Source organism: Amia ocellicauda, chromosome 21 (assembly GCF_036373705.1).
Source record: "Amia ocellicauda isolate fAmiCal2 chromosome 21, fAmiCal2.hap1, whole genome shotgun sequence".
In the NCBI taxonomy this organism is placed as follows: Eukaryota; Metazoa; Chordata; class Actinopteri; order Amiiformes; family Amiidae; genus Amia; species Amia ocellicauda.
Window position 1 is genome coordinate 12,161,744 of NC_089870.1, and position 23,874 is coordinate 12,185,617.

General features: G+C 36.9%; 1 protein-coding gene across 6 annotated transcripts in view; it reads right to left on the reverse strand.

The window, feature by feature from the left end:
* The window catches only part of fut8a (fucosyltransferase 8a (alpha (1,6) fucosyltransferase)), a 252,183-nt gene that overhangs the window by 61,240 nt on the left and 167,069 nt on the right, over positions 1-23,874 (reverse strand). For all 6 annotated transcript variants that reach the window (XM_066694455.1, XM_066694458.1, XM_066694453.1 and 3 more), the window contains one exon: positions 21,579-22,070. In XM_066694455.1, the coding sequence (XP_066550552.1) occupies positions 21,579-21,781 (203 nt within the window). In that variant the 5' untranslated portion in view covers positions 21,782-22,070. The remainder of the gene's footprint in view (positions 1-21,578; positions 22,071-23,874) is intronic.

The window sequence follows — 23,874 nt, forward strand, 5'->3', positions numbered from 1 at the left end:
AATAAATATTGGTGCGTAGTGGTAGCAGGGGGGCAAAATGGCTGACCCGGGTCACACTACATCATCCAGAAGCCCTGGGAGATCTCCTGATCAGGAGAACTTCCATTATTGGTCAGTTGAATGCATAAAAGCAGGAAGTCTCTGCTCCTTGGTGAGAGGGTTGTAGGAGCACATGAGGGAATGAGGGAATGAGGGAGGGCAGAATGATGACAGACAAACTTTTTGAATGGACTGGGAACAGGATTTGGGTTTTTGTGATGTTTGTTTGTGTTGTGTTGTGTTGTGTTTTGTGACGCCTTTATGGAAACAGAAATTCTGAAAATGTTCAAGGAAGAGCTAGGCTTAACAATGAGCTAAGGATTTGTTCTGATTTTGTTTTGTTCTCAGTCATCCCAGATGCCTATATTAAGAGCCCAACACTGTGCAAGCCCCCTATTTTCTCTCTCTCTCTCTCTCTCTCTCTCTCTAATTGTATTTTAACACCAGCAGATGGTGCTGCGGCTGCTGCTTTCTTGAAGATGCTCCTAGGGGTGGAGGCTGCTTGGAGGCACACTTGATAGGAACAAAAAGACTAAAAAAGACTATTAAATCAATTGTTATACTAGTTTGCAATATGAAGTATTCACCCCTCTTGGACTTTTACATATCTTGTGTTACAAACTGAAATTTGTATGCATTTAAATGGGATGTTTCCTCTTTTAATTACATAACCTATTCAACACTTTGAGGAGGCAAGAGAATATTTATTGTAAAACAAGAATTAATGACAAATTTAAAAACTTAAACATCTCGGTTAGAGAAGTATTCACCTCTGAGTCAATACATGATAAAACCACAGTTGGACAGTTTCTCCCATCTCAGCCATGGAATATTGTAGGTCTTTCAGAGTTATCATTGGCCTCTTAATGGCATCTCTGACCAATGTCTTTCTTATGCCTGGTCTAACAAATTCTGGGTGGTGCTGTATACCTTTCACTTCTTAATGATAGACTTTGTGTTCTTTTTACACCCCTCCCCTGATCTGTGCCTTTCCATAACTTTAGCATGGTGTTGTTTTGAAAACTCCTTGGTCTTCATGGTAGTGCCTTTGCTTTGAATGCACAACCTAACTGTGGGACACAGACAGGTGTATTTAATCTGAAATCATGTGAACCAGTTTTATTGCACACACTGGACTCCATTCAACTTAATTTGTGAATTCTGAGGGCAATTAGTTACTACTGAGACTATTTTAAAGTGTCATAGCAAAGGTGGTGAATACTTCTCTAATGAAGACTTTTCAGAATTTTTTATCGATTTGTTTTTTCACCCTTCCATTTTCCCCCACATTGAAAGTGTGGAGTAGGTTGTGTAAATTAAAGGAAAACAAAAACTAAATGTGAAAGTCAAAGGGGGGTGAATACTTCCTTTAGTGTGTGTTTGTGTTATTTGGAAGCACTATGTTTGAACCACCCTCAGGCCTCTGCTTTTCACAATCCATGTCCACAGCGCAAACTGCAAAACTACAGCAGTATTGAGAGACCTAATTTGGCTCCCATTGCCTTTCTAAACATAAAACAAAAATTCAGGTCATTGGTTTTTAATTAGAAACCACTGAACAGTAGCACCCACCCACTGCCATATTGCACCTGAGATTTCGGTGGGAGAATGCATAGTGTGGGGTGAGTAATTTATACGCAGTGCACATACTGCCTATACATTCAATGTGATTTTTCAGACCTTTGCAGACCTTTATAACAAAGTGTATCTTAACAATATGTTGAATCAGGGATTATTGACAAATGCATCTTCATTCTAATTTATTTACCACATGTGTCAAATGTTTGATATAGTGAAATTGACAAAGTTATTTATTACACAGAAAAGAGAACACTGTATGCTCTTGGGAAAGCAGGAACTGTCTTTCTTATTAGTCATTTAGAGAACCACATACAGTATAGAGCTTGGGGTGCTGTTTTAATTGGATTTACCTGTCACCCGTGTCAACATGTTTTGTTTATGGGAATGTTTGGCCTTCGTTGTGTGAGGCTCCCTGACAAGCCATCCTCCACTCATTCCATTCTTTCTTCATCCCAAATACTCTCAATGTCTTGTTCACTTTGCTTGTAGCGCCTTATATCCTTTTTGTGTTTGTATTTCATGGAACCTCCTCCTCCATAAGGCATTATGATTATTTCCTGTACTAACTGGAGGAGTATTCATAGAGCACATAGGCCTGGCAGTCTTGCCCGTGTCCTCATCATTTCTTTAATATAGTGTTGCTCTCTTTTATGACGCATAATACACATGCAGAAAGATCCCCAAGATCACACTTTAAATCAAGGGTACTAGCAAGGTTTAGCATGTATAATTTTCCCTCCACAAATGATGGTTGGGGTTCACACAATGCAAGTTCCACATCATAAGTAAGCTATGCAGCCCCTTGATCATTTTAGAAGGTGTAACTTTAAGAGTTCTATGTACTTTACAGGTAAAAAATCTGTAGCCATGTGACAAAACCTTTTGTAGTCTATGACCTAAATGCATAGTGTTATGATGGGCTCATAACATACTGTGAAGCATGGTAGTGCAGCATCATGTTATGGGGATGTTTCTCATTGGCAGGGACTGGGTCAGGATAGGGAACATGATGGAGCAAAGTATAGAAAAGTCCTTGAGGAAAACCTGCTGCTGATGCAAGTTCATCTTTCAGCATGAGAATGACCTGAAGCACACAGCCAAAATTAAACTGGAACAAAAACGTAAATGTCCTTGGGTGACTCAGTCAGAGCCCTGACCTAAATGCTCCCCAAGGAATTTGACAAAGCTTGAACAGTTTTGTAAAAAGAATGGTCAAATATTGGTTGGAAAACCAGCAGTAATTGCTGCCAAAGGTAAAAAGGTTTAAAAGGTGCCAAAGGCCACAACGCATTAACTCAGGGGGGTGGAGATTTATCCAATTATGATATATCACTTTTGTATTTTATAATATTTCTTTACACAATAGAAACTTTTCTCCCTTTGACTGTCTGGAGTATGGTGTGTAGATAAGTGGGGAAAAATCTAATTTAAATGCATGAAACTCTGAGGCACTGACACAGCAAAATGTGAAAAGAATGTTCAAGGGGGTGTAGACATTCTATAGGCACTGTATATCCCAATGGATTTTGTAATGGGAAGCTTCCTAAAGTTTGCACTCCTTTTGTTGACTTTTCTCTATCAGTTTGTGTGGTCTGACAGTGGACCAATTTTTCAAAGCACAATGGAGTCTGTACTTTATTATGGGATAGTTCCATGTTCCTCTATTTACGTTACATAAAAAGTGTATGGTTTCTGTAACAACAGAAAAAAGACAAGATGATTTGTACACATTTTGATTCACATAACTGAGCTACTGTATCTTGAATGAATTTTTCCTGTGTCCTTTTTTTTGGACAGTCACAATCAAGATGTTCTCTTCACACCCTCTCCGTCTACCATTTCAACAATTACTGTATTTCTCATTATAGGCTGCTACAAAAGAAAGTTGAATTTAATGCCTGAGTTCCTTCAAAATTCTGTAAGCAAATGATGGCCCCAGGAAAAACACTGTGACAAGCATAGCTCAAAACTACAGGGGCTAATCTTGGGTTTTACAGTAAAATTTCTCACAAAACCTGGAGAAAAATATGAAGAAAAAAATACTATTTTTTTTAAGTTCTAACTGTCACACTTAATGGTAATTAAGGAGCAAGCTGAATACACCCTCGGGCTTTGAAGAACTGAAGCAGAAAACAGGTGAGTCACAGTAAGCATCCTTCCAGCAACAATGCATTGCCGCTTCTTCTCACTGGTCAGGAAAACAAGACCCTGGGCGGTACATTAATTATAGAGGAACACTTCATATATATAATGAAACAGGCCGACAACCTAGGTCACTGCTTCAAACGTTTGGAAATGACACTCAAGGTTCAAGACAAAATAATGAGTAGTGTGAATTTGTGATTGGCGTATGATAGGATGGGTCGACTTTCATTTGAAATAAGTTATTTCTTTCACAAATGGATACAGAATTTGTTTTAAATTATTTTCTAAAGGTCAAATGGGTTACCTTCCTACCTAAGCAAAGTTCAACTACAATGTTTTGCATCATAGAAGTCCCACTCTGTTATAACTTGAAGAAATATGTCAACCTTATTATATTTGTAAAATAAATGCGTGTATACAAACTTTTGTTTATTAAAATGTATTAAATCAATTATCTGTAAATTGTCCTTTCACTTTTTATATAATAAGGATTTGGTTAAATTACTTGAGGGTGAATATGGATTGTGTTCATGTTATGTTTGTCTGTACTCTTTGTGTATGTATCTGTAGTAGAAGCGTCCTCTGATTTTGTAATTTATTATTCTCCATAAACTTGCAACTTTTGATTTGATCATTTAGATTAAGAGTAATCAAGTTGGACATTCCTAATAAAACTTTGTAACTGCATGATTGATCACCATTTGTTTCTGTATTTCTGCTTGCTCCAATAGAAAGGGAGAGGACTGCCCTCTCCCCCTGGATAAAACCCCTTCAGATGGACAATAAAACTGCTTGTACAAGGAAATTGTCAGACTTGTAAACTACCTGCATGGTCTCCATGTGGATCCACTTGAATAAAGCTGATTGCCTGAAAACGTCTGTCTCAAAAATTCTTTCCAACAATTATTTGCCATCATTCTTCTATTTCATACACATACAAGTGTGCAATTTTGGTCACTAGGTTACAAACAGAAAATGCTTTTCTGGAGAAAGTTAAGAGAAGGGCAACTAAGGACTCAAAGGACTGATTTATATAGACTGGTTAAAGAGCTGAATCAATTCCTGGAGAGAGGCTATTACATGAGGATTTGATTCAGGTATTCAGTAACCTGAATGGGATAGATAAAGTCAACCCAAAGTACTACTTCAAGCTCAACATTGTAACAAGGACTACAGGTCACAAGTGGGCATTAAGACTAAGGTCTACATGTAGTAAGAAAGGCCAGTTGCAGCACAGATGTCTTTGTTGTGTAGAGCTGCAAAAAGCATCAAGCACAACAGTTAATGCACAGGAGAATGCGGCTGGGAGATGCCAGCAACTGCTGCCATGGTCCCCTGAAATGACCCAGAGGCAAGAAAAAGCAAGGTGCATAATAGTTTAACCACCATTGGGATAGCATTGCTTCTCTGGGTGGCAGGCTCCGGGTCAACTTTTAGATAATCCAAGAGCCCAAACAGTTTGTAGCTGTTCCTGATTTGTCATTTAGATTTTCGTAAGGTTACAGTGATTTTCTCACATTGCTTTTTAAAGGATTACTGTTCAAAACTGTTTAAACACGCAGTTCTTAACTGACACAATTGTAAGTGCTGTTACTGTTGGCAGATTCATTACATCTCATTTTCATTAATGGCACACCTCATTTGCACAATCTTGGCAGAAACAAACAAGTAAATATTTGTGAATGGTTTATCTGCAAAAACAAATTATTAAAAAAAATATATCTTCAAAATGACAGAGGTCATTGTGCTATTTAGTACACGACACCTGACAAGTCTGACTCATTTGTGACTCTTAAAACATTGCAATCCTTTAGTAAAGCTAGTTCAAAGAGTTGTGGGACTCTAGCTTAAACTACCAAGCGATGTGTTTGAAGCTGCTAAATGAGGGGGTGATTAGCTATTAAGAACAACATTCAAGGATTGAGCTAAAACCAGTATTTACAAGCTTTAATGTCACAGAATTATATATAATATATCTCCATTGTGATTCCATCATCTCCAGGTCTTATTCTATTTTTCATCTTTATGGAATAACCTACTTCTTCTGGAATTACATCTGGTATTTCACTTGGTTCATTGAGATGATTGCATTTATCTATTTTTCTAATATTATTATTACTTTTACAAACAATGTGTCACTCAGGAGGCACACAAAAAGAGTTTGCTTTCATTGGCAGCATCCAAATGGCAAATTGCCACCTTGTTAAATGGTGTACTCTGAGTCAATAGTTTTGCATTACCATAGTAACACTTGAAATGTGAAAGGCCCAATAGCCCATGAATGGTGCGGGCGAGAATGAGTTATGGGATTTTTATTGTGAAATGACCCTGTAATACAGCAATATCCGCTTGATGTCTCCTCACTCAGATGGGTATTTATTTTTAAATGCCAGCTGCAAGTCTGAATACAGACGAAGCGGACTATTATTTATTTACACAGGCAATTTGGAAAACAGCCTGTTAAATACCAAATCATTTTTTTTATTCTAAGGCTAAAACAATGAAGAATATTTATGATTTGTATTGACAGTGCAGAGCAGTTTTAAATGCTGCTGCTTCTGCAGACGTTTAGAGAGATTATTTTTTTTCCACATCAGAGTGACTTATGCTTCTTTCTGTTTGTGACCATGCAATAAAAACAAACTAACAAATAGGTTTTCAAGTGCAAGTGTTGACACAGAAATGGAGAAAATTATAAACAAACAGAATGAACTTTAAAAGAGAGTATATATATTCTGTGTAGAGGGGAAGATGAACAATCCTGCAGTATTGAGGATAAGATATTCTTTGTAATCACAAGTGGTACAGAAAAAAGGTCTACATTTTGTGTATCCATTTTGTCTCCTCAGATTATTTTAAATACAAGTTATAAAAACAGTAAAATCCAATTTTCTTCAATTCTATCCTTAGCCAGATAGATAAAAAGCTTGCACAAAAAAGTACAAGCTATACAGCAGGTACAAGTTACAACTATACAAGGCTTTTACTATCTGCATACAAATTATACTCCTCAAGTTTAAAATATAGTAAATTTGTAATTTCTTTACATTTAAGCAGGGTGGGAATGTGCTATCTTCAAGAAAGGGGGCAGAATGTTCCACATATCAGTGGGATTATAAAAGAAAGCCATTCCTCATTGTAATTCTCCTACAAAGCCAAACATATCAAACAGAGGAGAACCAAATCCTGATATGAGTTTTATCATTTATCAAGGGAAATTATTTATAGGCCACTAACTCAAATATTCCAAATGACACTTAGAACAGGGGATGTGCCAACTGATACCAATCATACCAATCTGCAAGAAAGGGCCAGGAAAACACAGAACAATCAGTTTCACCTGCATTACTTGTAAAATGTTGAAAAAAATGATTAGACAGAAAATAGAGGAACATCTTAATGAAAACCATATTCTTGGAGATAGTCAACATGGGTTTAGACGAGGCAGGTCATGTCTTAGTAATTTATTAGAGTTCTTTGAACATGCAACTGCAGCTGTAGATCACGTGAAAGCATATGATATGAAATACTTAGATTTTCAAAAAGCTTTTGATAAGGTTCCACACCTAAGACTGATCCTCAAATTGGAAGCTGTAGGCATTTAGAGTAATGTAAGTAGATGGATTATGAACTGGTTGATGTATAAGAAACAGAGGGTGACGATTAGAGGAGTTGCTTCTAACTGGAGTGAGGTTGTTAGTGGAGTTCCACATGGATCAGTACTAGGGCCTTTGCTTTTTCTAATCTATATTAATGATCTGGACTCTGGGATGGTTAGCAAACTTGCCAAATTTGCAGATTATACTAAAATAGGTGGCTCAGCAGATACAATCTCGGCAGCACAGGCTATTCAAAGGGACTTAGATAATATTCAGTTGTGGGCCGACACCTGGTAGATGAAATTCAATGTGGACAAATGCAAGGTATTACACGCAGGTAACAAAAATGTCCACTATAATTACACTATGGGAGGAATAGAACTAGATGAAGTAACGTATGAGAAAGACCTAGGAGTCTACGTGACAAGGGCAGTAATGTTCAGACTGTACAATGCACTAGTTAGACCTCATCTGGATACTGTGTACAGTTCTGGGCTCCACACTTCAAGAAAGATATCGCTGCTCTAGAGGCAGTTCAGAGGAGAGCAACCAGATTTATTCCAGATCTGAAGGGAATGTCCTACTGAGAGACTGAGGTAACTGAACCTTTTCACCCTGGAACAGAGGAGACTACGTGGGGACTTGATTCAAGTCTTCAAAATCATGAAAGGCATTGACCACATCAAACCAGAGGAGCTTTTCCAGATCAGCAGTGACACACGCACCCGGGGACACAAATGGAAATTGGGCTTCTTCACACAGCGAGGCATCACAATCTGGAAGAGACTCCCCAGCGATGTCGTCTGAAGCTGAAAATTTGGGAACAATTAAAAATAGACTGGATAGTATCCTTGGATTTCTTAAGTTATTAATGGACACCAAACAAGCACAATGGGTCGAATGGCCTCCTCTCGTTCTAAACTTTCTTATGTTATTATGTTGTTAAGCCTTTTAACTGTGAAAACGCACATACGGAGCACACACATGCACACGCACACACACACATACACACACACACACACAAATGCAAACGATTTGAGTTGAAAAATAAGTGTGTTTCAGGTGCAATATGGCTAAAGAATAAATGTCTGACACATGAAAAGACACGCTGCATTGTTGTATTGTATGCTAGGAAATCCTGTCAGTTGCGCTTGCCTCAGACATCAAGGAGAGAACCCTGTGGACGCTCAGTGCCAGGGGTGTGCCATCTGCTGCCACTCTTTACTGCAAGGCTAATACAGAACTGCAGAGTTTCCTGGAAGAATATGGGCTGTGTCTGAAGGTTGCTATATAACTTAGGGAATGCCAGCTCTGCCTGTCCTTTAGGACTGAGAGAAGAGAGTGAAAAGAAAAAATCTACGGGCACAAGGACACTAATACAAAGCAAAAGGATTTAACGCATAATAGACAGATTGCCATGTTTTTATTGCTTTAGCTGTTTTCACACTACACCATCTAATCCCAGGTTGAGTGGACCCGGGGCGGCCCTGGGGTGAATTACCTTTTAGTTCAGCCCTGCTTACGTTCACATTTGCTTTGCAGCAGAATTCATGGGTTATGATTCACATGTATGTTTCAACCCAAGGTGAGCGCTTCGTGCTGGGTTTGAACTCTCAACCCTGGTCTCTAACAGGAGTGAGTTCACCCAAGGTTCAGAGCTGCAACGTGAAAGCCCTGGATTTTCAACCTTGGGGGTTGAACTATCTAGTGTGAAAGCAGCCTATGCATTTAATAGTCTTTTTAAAGTCTAATAATGTATTAATATAAGGAAACTAACACTTGCAAAAGCTAATTCTAGGGGAAAAAAGTGGTATATGATGTGAAGTATGAATTAATGTATAACACTGTACAAAGTATGTTTATCAATTAAACATAACTACATTATTAATTTATTTTACTTGATTGTATGGCATTGTTTTAAGCAGCTGCATAAAATGCTAAAATAATATACTGTTCTAAAATAAAATAAAAATGTTAAGCCAGTGCAAGCTATTTGCAGTGTTCAAAAAGTAAAAAGTGTAAAGACTAATAAACAATTGATTTTTTTTTCATCAAAAACTGTGGTATATTGTGGTTTTGTTGTCTCTCTTGATCAGCTGCAGCTTATCTTTTTATCTCAGCTGGCACAGAAAGAAAAAAACAAAAACTTGTTAGATTACTCATTTCTTTGAAACCTTTGTTTCAGCTTAAGGTTTACTTTTTACAATTGTATTAGGTTATACAGCGGTTCTATGTATTGTAAGGATTTCTAGTATTGATCAGCAACTATATTGAACTTATCCAAATTAATTCATTTTGTCTCATTCAGGGCCTGTGTGTATCTACCTACCCTGGCTTGAGAAGTCTGTAGCAGACAGATACACTCAGTTCTCAAAACACCTGATTTCCCTTGCCTTGACACTTTCAGGGGATGAGGTAAACATGGCTATATTGGTAAAGAACCTTCCTGTTGTTTCTGAGAGTTGTCCACAAAGTTACACAACTGTTGCAGTGGAAACGTACCAGAGGGTTTCATTAGCTATCTACTCATTAGCTATATTGTTGATTATTCAGTAGCCAATATAATCTGTTAGCTTTTCAAATTAATCAGTATTTAATGCATATTCATTGATTTTTCCTAATTACTCACATATATAGAATTTTCTTTGTTGGCTTTCAAGGTCTCAAACTATTTTTGCTTTTGCTGAGTCTGGGGATCCTGCATACTGTATTTCCGTCACCTGTTTCTCCATATTATTTTATTACCATTATACAAACATCTTACTTGCTTGAAATTTGACTCTACATTGATGATTTTGTAAAGCATAGCTCCTGTGCCTACTGCATTGGGAATTCTCTTCCTGAAAACAGAGTGAAATCAAACTCCTACAAAACCATAATGTTTTAATAGTGTTTTGACAACTACATATTAGTGTTTGTGAAAAAGACAACTAAGAATCTATCACTCATAGCAGCGTATGAGGTGTCCAGATAAGCTTGCCTTTTGTACATAATTACACAGGAATAGCACAGAAGTTACCAGAACCAGTGGTAGTGGTTTCTCACATACAGCCAAGATGTTCTGAATGTTGTGCTGATCTAACACAGACGCTGTGCTATTTTGAAACTTGCCGGCAGCATTTACTGAAAGCTCTGCTTGTGAGCCTCCCTTTTCAATAGTCTTCTAACCTGTTCTGAAGGAAAGCTATTATATCTTTGCTGAGGCTGAGGTACTGTATAATTGATGGAGTCTATTTTATTTCCAGCTGAGCAGTGGGAGAGGCTGCATGGTGCACTGAGAAGAAGCACATGTAGCTGAAGGTCTTGGGATAATTTTCAAAGGCTACAGCATCGGGCCAGGCAAAGGGAGGGATGATTATCTCCTATAGGGTACATCACAGTTAGGATTTTGTGTGTAATTCAGCATTATTAGTATTGGTAAGCTCATAAGTCACTGCCTTCTTAACTATGGTGAACTACAGGAAACTGAGAGGGTGTTGACTCAAGCCCACCTAACCCTAGAAGTGCTTGGGTTGGCAAATCGTGAGCCGCCACATCAGTCTCTGACATAGTTTAGTAGTGGCTCTGTCTGGACCATAGGGCTCAATGTATCAATGTATGCTTCTGCCACAGCTAACCATACCATTTTTAAATTCATTATGAATAGGACTTCTAGGTGTTGTTTGTTTTCCTTCAACTTCTCATTTCACCTTGAAGAATCCTTCTGATATCTCTTTAAAACACTTTACTTTCCCACCAGTTGTTATAGCTGTTAAGTTGTTTTCTTTATAGTATCCTGACAATTGTTTTAACACAGCTGATATATCACAGTGTTTACTTGCTCTAGACATCATTTTAACATCTCACTTACAACTCAGAAGTGAGTTAATGGTGCTAATGGTTTCACTGACTGGTTTTAGCAATGTAAGAATTAGGCCTACATTATCTCAGCCAAGCGTTACTTTTTTATTTTACAAGCAGAACACAAGCTGCTTCCCACATTATTATGTTAGGATATGAAAAGTTTCGTGCTGATTGCACCATATAGCGATTACTGTGTTACTATTGCTACAATATTGTGTTCACATTAATGAGGATTATTCAATTGTTAAGGAAATTGCTCTCTCGTTTGAATGGAGCTGCTGCGTCTTGTCTGAAGATGAGAAACTACAGCCTGGACGATTTCACAAGATAATTTAGCTTTTACCGAGCTAAAACCCATGAATTAAACCAATTTCTTCATTAACACATTTGTCAGCTGGAACACAGATATACAAATGTCTTAAATAGGTATCAACTGAATGTTTAATAGAGAATGAGAAAGTCAGGGTTAAACACAGAAAATAGAAGCCCTAATTATGTATCAGTATATTTTTCTCTACATTGTGTACACTAAGCACACTAATGATGAAAGCTAATTAAATTATACCAGAGACTTGGCTTCTCATCATACAATCAGGGGCTTCTATGTTAGGGAAGACAACCTCCCACACACTATTTCTCTATTTTTAATATGTATGCCTGCTACAAACTGCTTGGATAGTGTACTTTTCTAAACAGAGACAGGCCTTTACCAAGCACCTACATGCAAAATGAATTACAGATACCTTCAAATAAACAGAATGTCACAGAAAGATAACTAAGTGTTCCAGAGATTCAAATAAGCAAGAGGTTATCATGGTACAGTGTCAATTCTTTTCAATGTGCTTTACAAATCAACACCGTTTCTTCAAGAAAATCAACATTACAATAATGCATGATGTCATCTATCTGCTTGTGTACAAATCGACCTATCTTCCACAGTACAACAACCGTTTCATGAATAGTGAAGTAGGTGGCAACACTAGCAACAAACATCTGAATACTCGTAACTAGTAAGCTGAGGCAAATCATACAATAATGGGAGCAATAATTCTGGAGGCCTGTTTCAAAATCGCATTAACATGAAATAGAAAGCAATATCTTGGATGATGCCACTGAGTACACATACAGGAACATTATTATTATTAGAAATACATGGAAGATTAAGATCAGACCTGATGATACACATCTTAAGCTGGGTTCGATTCTGTTTATGGTTATTTACTTTTCATTAATTTCATTCATCGTGCGTATTCTGTAAAGTTTTCAGGTTCAGATTTTGGTTTAGACTCTGTCATAATGGATTAACACAATCATCAAAGCAGAAGGAATGATAGCGCCTTTATTTTAGCCAACAAGTATAACAATGTTTGCTTGTATAATAGGAATTATTGCTAGTATTTATTTTACCCTCAGTTTCTGTGAATCAGTAAGATAAATTTTTTTTATATTTTTTGAGTCAAACTGTCAGAATAGAACGTATGCAGGCTATGTCACAAAGTCACTGGCGTGTTAATAAGGTGAGACAAACTGACAAAAGGAGGTGTGCTTTATTTTCTGAGCCAACTTAAGGAACTAATTGGAACTGGCAGCTGAGCCAGCCATTTCACCACCTCTGCAATTATGTCAGACTTGGGTATGTTCACCTGTGGTAGCATTCGGCACACAAAGATTGTAGCTAATCAGAATCTGTGCCCTTTAAATTTCAGAGCCTCTCTGCCTTTCACCTTCATCTAAATCCTTGCTCTGCACATGCTGCATCTCAGACTTCCTCCTCGCCCCTGTCATTCTCCCTCCAAGTTCCATATTGATTAGGCATCATTGCCATTCTTTCACTGAGTTGATCATTCATTATTGTCGGTTAAGGCTTCTCGTGGTATGTATTCTGGTCATCTATCATTTTGTCATTCATCCACAAAATCGATCCACTCGTTCATCATCGTAAGTGCTGGCAGAGAGAGCGGGGCCCAGACTGTGCTATTGTCATTTGGTTTAAACATCAATAACAGATTTGCTCAGAAAGGCGTTTCAAGTTGCCTGGGAGAAGTGCCAACATAGAGCTCCGAACGATTCTTACTGGAAATTATAAACTTGTCAGAGAAGTACGACTCAGCTTCTGACTAGTTACTATACATTAGGGCCACGGCAGGACAGGACAATTCACAAGAGGTTGGATATCTATGATTGAAAAAGTTAAAACTGTTTTTATTAGTAATGATGGCCATAGCACCTTTAATGCCCCATCTGGGAAAATTAAATGTCAGACATATCGCCAAGTGTCTTGTGTGCCCAGACGTCATTATTGCTTGACTAAAGAGCCACTTCAAACATCCTCAACTTCAAAGTGTTTGCAGTTCATTGTTTTTTTAGTGTTATATTCCCAGAGGTATACAGGATAGTTACAAAGTCTTGCAGTCACTTTGGATGACAATTTCATTGTAACCTTGCACTGACAGTCAGAAATACATAACCCCAACTCCCCCCACTACCTTTCACAAACTGATAATCCCACCTGAATTTCAAGGCAATTGAATGCATGGCTATAGATGTAGTGTTACAAAATGTGACTGGAAGACTTCATAAACAGCCTGTGTTAACTTTTCATTTGATTGATTTTTATTATTAATAAATACATTACTCTCCTGCATTGAAATCTATACATAGTCCATGAAACCTAACACATGTTACTACGTAACAAAGCAAGTGAAAAATGACTTGCAGGCAGAGGTTTTGAACATGACCAATGTAGTTTTAGAAAATGGCTATTTTACATTTGGCAAATACAATTTCTAAACAAAGTTGAGATCTGAAGATTGTACAGACATGAGTCCTAAATTGTACAAACTGCCCATAGTTGGTGGAATGACTAGAGCAATTACTTGAAAAAAAGGCTGACAGATAACCATTAGAAAGCACTTGTTGAGAGGTGATTGGAAAAGGAAAGATGAGCCTCTTCTCCAATTTCATGAAAAAACAATAGCCTCAGCAATATTAAAGTAGACCTTTCCTGGGAAACAAATAAAATAGGATTTGAAGAGGCTTAATGGAAACTGACCCCTTCCATATAAAAACCTGCATCTGTATCTAGTAAGTGTCTTATATGTGACTTACTCAAAGAACAGTAATGTGGTTTTACAGTACATCCCAAAGAGATAGATAGTAGAATACACATATACGCTCAGAGGTAACTAATTGCATAGTGAGAACAGGGTAACTTCAATAACTTCTGGTTACATGTTGACATGCTTGCATGATGATGATTGCTCTGTGTGGGGAAGCTACGAGGAAGCTCATTTTAAATCTAGTATTTATGTTTTACACCTGATGTTTTAAATAATAATTGTTTAATTATACATTGACTGCATAAGTACTCAGTGTAATGTAACATACCCTTGTACAGTACATTTCCATCATGAAAGGTGTTATAAAAATCAAATGCTATTAATTTACATATTAGTTATTAGTTGTAGGTTAATAGTATCTTACTAAGTAGTAAGAATAGTATAGAAAGTAAGAATAGTAAGAATTGTCAGTTTCATCTTTTGTTGCCTCATAGACTGAAATTAAAATCATAATTTTTAATTTAACTTCCAAGTGAAAGAAATATTGTAGAAGCTTTAAGAAAATTAATTAAAAATAAAAACTTAAATAGCTTGGTTGAATAAGTTTCCACCCCCTTATTAATAACAATCCTAAAGTGCAGTTGTAAATCACTCAATCACAGAATCACACACCACGTCAAGCAGACTCCACATGTGTTCAACTGCAGTGATTCACATGATGTCGGGATAAATTCGGCAATTCCTGTAGATTCCCCCTGCTGGGTGGTGCTTTTCAAAGCAAAGACTGAACCATGAGCACCAAGGAGATTTCAAAAGAACTCCTCTTGGACTGCCTAAGATTTTAGTAGTTAACTGATCTAAAAATGTTACCCAAATGTAAGACTGAAGTCAATGAAAAATTCTGTGTGAATAAATATTAAATCTGATAGAGGGAAAGGCAACTTCTGCATAATTATGGACAGATTATGATATTTCTTTCTGTTATGGATGGTGGGTTTGCATTTGGTATGAGAAAGAGTACAATGTAAAAATGCCACCATCAGGTATTGGAATTGGAATTTCACGGCAGCTGAGTCAGTTTGGATTTGGTCTCGGTGTGACTCATTTCCTGAAACAAAAATGCAAGAACAGTGTTTGTTTTTCTCCCTTACTTATTATCTAGAATTATTTCCCCACCTTCAACCAATTTGAAATCACCAAAATGTAGCTACTGTGATTTTTCAGGAGGGTATTAGACAAAGCATGCATCACCCAAATCCATCTATTATTTTGCAAACTGCGAGCCATGAATTCCCATTTTATGAATCAGAAGATTTATTGCAGCTGGAACTGCTAACAATAAGATCATTTTTTGTTTCTCGCATGCCTGCGGTTTCCCATTTGTTTTTCTAGTTTAATTTATCATACTAGTTACATGTTTAGTATTATAATTGAGAAAATAGTGTCTTAACTGTCCCGTCAAAGAGAAAGCCAAAGGGTTAATAAAATCTAGACGTTTTCTTTGACTGGTTGTCGTATGCATTTTTAAACCGAAGTTCTCTAAAATGTGAACAAGAACCTTTCAACTCACCTCCTAAATGAAAGGTGGGAATGATCCATTAAGTTTTCTAATGGACTAATGGAAAATTGCAGAACGTTTCTGTCCTTTAAATGCGCCTAGTTTTTTCTCCTTGCTTGAAGTGCACTTTGTTTGCTTCTTTTATTAAAGAAACTACTGTTACAAATCCTTTTATTATTATGTATAATTTCTCAGATAAAAGCATGAAAATGAACTCACTCAGGTTAAAGCTATCTGTGTCTTTTTTATATGAACTTCACACTCTTCAGAGCAGCTGTTGATTGTTGTGTCCAAGTTATCCACTGTATTGGCATGAAAAGCCAAATGCCTAAATGACTTTGATGTGCCTTGTCATAATACAGGGTTGACATGGAAAAGAGAAAGGCTATAACTGTATACGTTGTCACTTGCTACTGCACACAAGAGTAGCCACATTTGGTATAGCAAGCCACCAAAATCAAAAAGACTGAGTACAACAACACAAAAGAAAGGTGGTAAAAGTGCTTGTAATCCAGATTTTGCAAAAGAGTGTAGAAAGCACAGGTCTGTTATGTGTTTAGCCGACTATGACCAAGAAGTATGAATTGGTGGAGGACAGCTAGAGTTGGATGAGTTTGAAGTTCGATTAGTTTTCCTCAGCTTGTCATTCAATACTCTTCCCAGTGACCTTCTTCATTTCTTTGTTTTTTGTACCAAGGTTGTGGCTGCTGCATTAAAAATGGCAATGGCTAAACACTGGGGGGTTCACAATTGTTGAAGACATCTAACTGAATTGAAGTGTGGTGGAGTTATTTTGAGAGAGGCATACAAGCCTCCCCGTTGTCTCATTTATTCCGATAGGGATTTCAAAATATCATGGTATGTTTTGCAAAGCTTTAAGGTTTCTGTCACACACTGCCTTGCATCAATAATGGTGTTCATATTACAACTTTACATTCTTCACAGCAATAGAAAAATACATTGTCACCTCATAAACTACAGTGCTTTTCAAAACAGAAAGGCCCTGTGAATTTCATGGATGAATTCAAAACCAACTAACCTCACTCTTTGTTTGAAACCTCAATCAAACTACTCCATTGAAACTGATCTTAAGATTATTAAAGTAATCAGCACATCAAGTGCTGGATAATCATAAATTATAACATAATAATTAGAAATAATGATGTCCATTTAACAGTATATTAATTTAGTTACAGCCCCCCCTGTCAACAAATCAGAAACAGACCACCATGCCTATTGTCTAGGGGAAACAAAACACTGAACAGGAAGCATGTTTCAGTATGTAAATTGGCCATGAACATGACAATGAAGAATGTAATTCACATGACAATTAATATATAAAGACATTTTTTCTAAGGCACCACTGCATGTAATTATTACCCAAGTTACTGTAGGGAGGACAAATCCTGCACTTTTTAGGGTTAAACATTTAAGTGTTAAAAGTTGCTAATTCAACATGTGAATTAAACATGTGAGGACCTATAACCATATTTTTAGACACTGCAAACTATGGAAACTGCATCTTTAACTATGGAATTTTTCAAAAAATACTGATTTCTATGTTGAACTTTTAACACCTTTACTGTTAAGCTTGGTCTGTGAAGTCAGCTACTGTCATTCTAAATTAATTTTACACAAGGAAATGCCATAACAAGCTATGAAAAATTCAGTTATGGGTAATTTTCTTTTTTTAAATTATCCAGTGTATTTTGCATTGGTTGTGATCTGGCAGAAAAGCTTTACATTAGACATGGTTTGCTGAAATGTATTAAAAAATCTCACTGAAGGTACACAACCAGAAATAAATTATTCTAATATATGATACAGAGGTTTGTATTTAAAAAAACAGTGTTACACGTATATTGCTTCATCAGCTAATTGTTATGGTGAATCCAGAATTCTTTTGTTCTGTTTTCAATTTGTATGTGGTCTCCATTTTTTATTTTTACATATTTATATTATCTTTTACCAGGGTAGGACTCTAATCTGTACTGATTGAAATATGACTGGCTAGACACTAAGGATGAGCACAACAGAGTACCAGTCACGAGAGTGAGCAGACTGGTAGTAGTTTTTAGGCCGTGAATGGTGCGATTATGCTTCTAACAATGGTTCTTTAGGTGTTATTATGGAAGGATGCCACCATTATGCACCAGGCAGTACATCTTTAGCAAAGACAGCATTGATGAAACATTCTTGAGATCTTTCTATTCATGGACAATGCTGAGTGGAAAACAAACAAACCAAAAAAAAAAAAACTTTGTTCTTCTATGCAAGTTGCAGTTCATTGTCCTCACCGTGTGACTATGAATCTTACTCTATTTAATAGGACCAGGTCAAGGCATAGAATGACTCCCCAGTTTAACGGCTTCCTAACAGCTGCAGATTAAGGTATGACCAACATACTAATCCACAGTAGCTTCTGAACCTTGTAAAAACAGGGGAAGGTACATACTTTCTTACATGTATTCTGGAGATTCATTTAAAACCCATTTGAAATCAAGTAATCCTGTGATGGCCGTTTCCTCCCACTTTAACATGGAGGTCTGACAGTATAAATGTGTTTAAAAGGCTTTTGGGAAATGTTGATGAAGTGTGTCCCTCTCCTGTCAAAAGATGACTAGCAGCTACTGCTTCTTATTAAGAGCAGAATGAATGACAAGGGCAAGTTACATGGGGGAATCTACATTATATAAATTGGTTAACTAGTGTCATAAACTGCTATGTATCATTATACAACAGAACATCCACTGAGAAACCATTTTACTAAAGAATTGCTTACGATACAGATTGTTTTTTGGTAGTTTTTCATTTCTGTGCCATGGTTTCCAGCTTCAGAGAGTCTACTAATGCTTTGTGTAAAGACCAACAGACTGGGTTCAACAATGATTCTGAAATAAACAGTGAGCATTAAACACCAGTGAACACTGACACCATAAATAACAATGGTTTTCAATAGTAGCAACATTGACAAACATAAATATTATTAGTTTTAACATTTATAACTGAACTGAACAACTGAACCAGACACTGCTCAATGTTTATATATAGCCAATGACTGAGTAAAGTCATTTGTCGCCCTCTTCAACTGCTGTCAAAACAAAAAAGCTCAGTGAAAAGCAATATTTCAGGGTGATGCAACATTCCAGATGGTTATGGGTCAGGGTCCATATATCCAGCCATGGTAAAGCTGCAAAGGGATAACTTGCTCAAAGATAAATTAGACACTGTCAGAAAGCCCACATTAGGATAAAAAGGAAGAAGAATGTGTTCTCTTGATGTGTCAATCTGCACAGTTTTTGTTTGTTTTGATTCCAATGCACTGCACCTTTGCAATAACAAATTCTCCTATGTCTGTGTTAAATATGTACAAGCCATCATACAGTATACCCTACACAATCACAGTAGGTATGGTGGAAATGCCACATCTGAATGAATGTCCAACCTCTACTTTTGGCTTAAATGTACCCCAAGGCAGAATGTTTATATACATTCTTTGAGAATTGTAGATTGAGGAAATTCCAGAATAATTACATACAGTTACTAATGTCAAAATACATATAAGCAAAGCACTTAAAAAGTAAAATTCTGGATGTTTAATCTATGTCAGAAATGTTGTTAAAGAGTAGCTTGAGAGGCCATATAGGAACTACTTGTTTTTCAGCTACTAGAGGAGAAACTTGAGCCTTGCATGCAATCTTATCTATCTCATTATTCTTTAACCATCTACATCAACATAGCAAGGTAAACTGAGACAAAGTGCTCTTCATTGGAGCTGTCCATCTAAGAGTTTGATCCTAGAAATGATTATGTCCAAAAGCTAATGGATATTGCTGGAAAGGGTTTCCTTGGTGTGATGGTACCTTGAGAAAATGTGCTTTAGACCATGTCACATTTTGTCCCAGAAATAAAGCTTAAACATATAAGATGTTCTCATGTATTAATACTAATAATTCAGGCATGTGAAATCTCCCCCAAAAGTAATGTTTGCCACCTCCATATAAATTAAGTGTTGTCCCCAGTTGTTACAGTAAATACAAAGGGTGCAGAAATTCACTGAAACAAACAATAGCCTATCGAATGGATCTGACAATTTCATTGAAGAGCACAATATATTTCTAGTCATTACAAAGACATTACAGAGTGGACCAACCTTAGTGGACCAAGTGTAGTAATTTATGCAAAACAGCTGCAAAAGGGAACAAAATAATCCATAACGTTTTAGTTGAATGCAGCTCGGTGTGGTCATAACATTGTCATAATGCTGATAAATGTTAGGAGTGTGTTATGAATAATTATACACCTGTTATGACGCATGTCATAACGTGTTATTAATTCTGTTATGTCATATTATGTAGGCTTTATAGAGGCATTTTGTAGGCTACACAGAGCTGCATTCAGATAAAGCATTAAAGAATAAAATCTGTGCATTTATGCTTAGTGCCACAGATTATATAGACAGAGATATCATACAGTATTTGCAACACTTCCAATATTTTGGAATTGCAGTTTTTAAGCATTTGAACAGGTTGTTTGGCAAAAATACTTTATTTTCAAAAGGAACTTTTTCAAAAGGAGATTTTGAATGTAGGTATCTTAAAAGGGTAGCACCTTGTTTTATGTATCTGTTCTTCTGTCAAAGATGGATAGAAAATATTTGAGAATATAAGTTCATCAACAGTATTCTGATTATAAAGCAGTTATTTTCACTCACTGAATTATTTTACTCTTTCACAAAATGATGTATATGTATGCATTTCAAAATCCAAATTGTAACACCATGCTTTGGTTCCTCCTTCAAATATAAGTATTACATTATAACAGGCAGTTGAAGTCAAGTAACTTGACTAGAGCTTTTTGATAGACTGCAATCATTCCAGCACTATATCAACATGAAATACACCAGCAGTCATTTTTCAAATACTAGGAATTAAATAGGCTGAGCCCTTTCATTACACCATGTTAAATTCGCTTTTATGCATATCTGTTTAAAAGCATAGTACATAATGTATTTTGATTCCTTCAGGCTTTTCATGAATGCTACATGAAAGATGAATCTTCAGACTGAAAGTTCAAGGTAACATATGCTTTTGGATTCGGTTGATGAACAGAAAATATAGAGTACTGATAAGTGAAACATGAAAGCGAGGTGAATTAACTGCTGGAGTACCACAGGGAACAATCCTAGGTCTGATTCTCTTCCTAATTCTATGTCTATCAGTGACATAGAAACAGGTATTAAACTTGCTTGCTTTGTAGGGAATTACAAAAGAAACTAGACTAAATTGGGAAATGGACAGGTGAAATTCAACGTCCAAACGTGAGGTAAAACATTTCAGTAAGAAGACTGAATATTCGACAAACTGAAGTGAATGTTTGGAACAGACTATCTAACAACTTAGTGGAAGCTAATCCATTGGGATCGCTCAAACAAGATCTGAATAATCTACCAGCAACAACAATAGCAAGATAATCCAAATGGCTTATCTCATCTTTTTATATTCTTATCTGCAATCTGTATTCCAGGCTTCAGAGTCGTTTGTGTTTGTTGCTTTTGTTTAAGTGGTTGAAATGACTGCATACAGCGTTAGACAGCTTTTGAATTACTTTTCCCTTCTCATGCAAGTACCAATTGATTTAAATGCAATTTTGGGACAATGAAAAAAACCCAACAAGAAATCAAATCAAATCAACTCAACTCAAATCAAATCCCAATTGCCAGACCCTAAGGAGAAAATAAGCACTTGGATTTACCTTAAAGACTCAGCCATTCTGCGGAGATCCTCATTCTGCTGTTTCAAGCGCTCGAGCTTAGCCAGGATTTTGGACAGTTCCCTGCTAGAGCGGTCTGGGTGGTCGTTGTCCTTGACCAAATGGCCGCCAATGTAGAACAGCAATGTCCCCCAAGCCAGCAGGATGAGCATAATCCAGCGCCAGGAACCTGTCCATGGCCGCATCTTCACTTGGGTTTGTTGTCAACGCTCCTGTTGCCCCCTCACAAGTCTACACAGCACATCTTTTAACATGAGAGGAGGGTGGGGTGGGGTAGGGTGGATAGATTGATCTATCAAGGCAAAGGGGATCAAGGGAGGGAGGGAGAGGGGGGATGAGTCTCTCGCTACTTTCCTTCCCTCCCACGTCACCACATTGTCCCCGAACAACCCGGTTCCGTCTTCCAACGTTTTCCCACTTCCTTCTCCTCGGCCACCGGGCTAGAATTTCACACACCTTCAACACTGTCTCCTCCTTGATTTTTGAGAGAGAGAGAGAAAAAAACAGAGTGCCTGAACATTAATTGAATTAATTATGTAACTCTGAGATAACGGTAAACATTTGACAGCAATTACAGTGACGGCAACAATTCCACAAGGGAAAGACGTTGCCAGATAAGACAGCTGATCTTGTGTTAGGAAACCCAAGCAGCTACCCCTCGCCTCCTACCCCAGTGAATTCTCTTAGCAATTACAAAACATCATTTCCTTTCAAGACAACACAAAACAGCCTTGAATTAGGACTTGAAAAGTAAATAAACTGAGGATGATGTCAAACAACTTCCCTCCATTCTCTCACTTCTGGGACATGTCGCACTGTGGTGAAATAATGAACTGGTTAATTTTTCTTGGGTATTAGTAAAAAAATAAAGTGTACATAAAAAAATTACAGAATTTTATAATTTACTCTGTGATTGTATTTGTATTTTGTAATTTGAAGCGACTCTTCCATATTTTGTACAGTGAATATAGACCTTCTGGTCAGCAGTGGAACTTAATGTTAACAAGCTGGTTTTTAATGAAAACTAAAATGTTGAACTATAGATCTATTTGTATTTATTGTGTTTGAGTTTTTAATGTTAAAAATATGTTATTAAACATGTAAGTTTATGTGTCTGATGAGTTTTGTTGTCAGAGACTCTGTAGATGCAAGGCAAATTGTAAACAGTTATAATGCATTGTATTGTATTATAGGGCTACATTCAAGACTACCTTTTCCTTGGGTTTATGTTGGTCAAAAGTACATTTTCATAGCCTTTTCTTGTTGTTAATTTATTGTCAAAATGTCCCAGTAGTGGAACAGCACCCATAAGCTAGTGAGAAGGAAACTGTCCATTTAAGATGTCCTTTAATTATTATTTTTTCACAATCAGCATTTTTTTCTCTCCTTTACAGTCCCAGTCAAACCCAAATAACAAGAGTAATTTCTAAATCTGATTACCTTTTGCTTTTGCAATATGATAACTTTATTAAATAGTGTAAAGTAAGCCATATAAGTAATGGTTGTCTTTCTGCATTGAGAAAATGCATGGCAGCTGTTCATCGCAAAAAGTGGTTTTAATTGAGCCTGATGTTCAGTTACTGTGCCCCTCAGTTGATTTACTATATTTTTGCTGAGATTAAGGTGTAATGAACTTCGGCAGTTTGCAGTGTGTGCGGATATGGCCACAAAAGCATTGACGCCCTAAAAAATATGAGTGAAATTGGTGTACACCATTTTACTTCGGTAGGCATCGGTGTTCTGTTAACTTCAAAAATTGAAGCTTTCAGCATTATGTTCATAATTTGTTAGTGACTGTATCTCTGTACATCTGCATTGAGGGTTTTAACCTTTTAAATTACCATGGCATTTTCATGCATTGCTGAACAGACATTCAGATACTGGCAGACTGATTATTTATTTGGGTTTCAATGCAGCCCAAAACACATGCTGTCAATGCCACCTGCTATTTGTTATAGTGCAAGTCTACAATGTCCAACAGTTTAACTATTGCGCCAGTTTGGGTATTTGCTTGATGAGTTGCTTTCTTCCAATAAACAGAATTCCCAGCCACCTCCTACCCACCCACATTAGACGGAGGATTTTACCACTTCAGGAGAACATAACAAATTGAGATTTAAAAACTGCAGACCCACAAACATCCCCGAGTCCAACACTAAACTTCTTTACCAATAACTTTCAAACCTTTTATAGGTAGACCATCTAAATGTATGGGTTTCTTTTCCTATAAGCATTTGAATGTTCTATTAATTTATGAAGAGATAAATATATGATTACA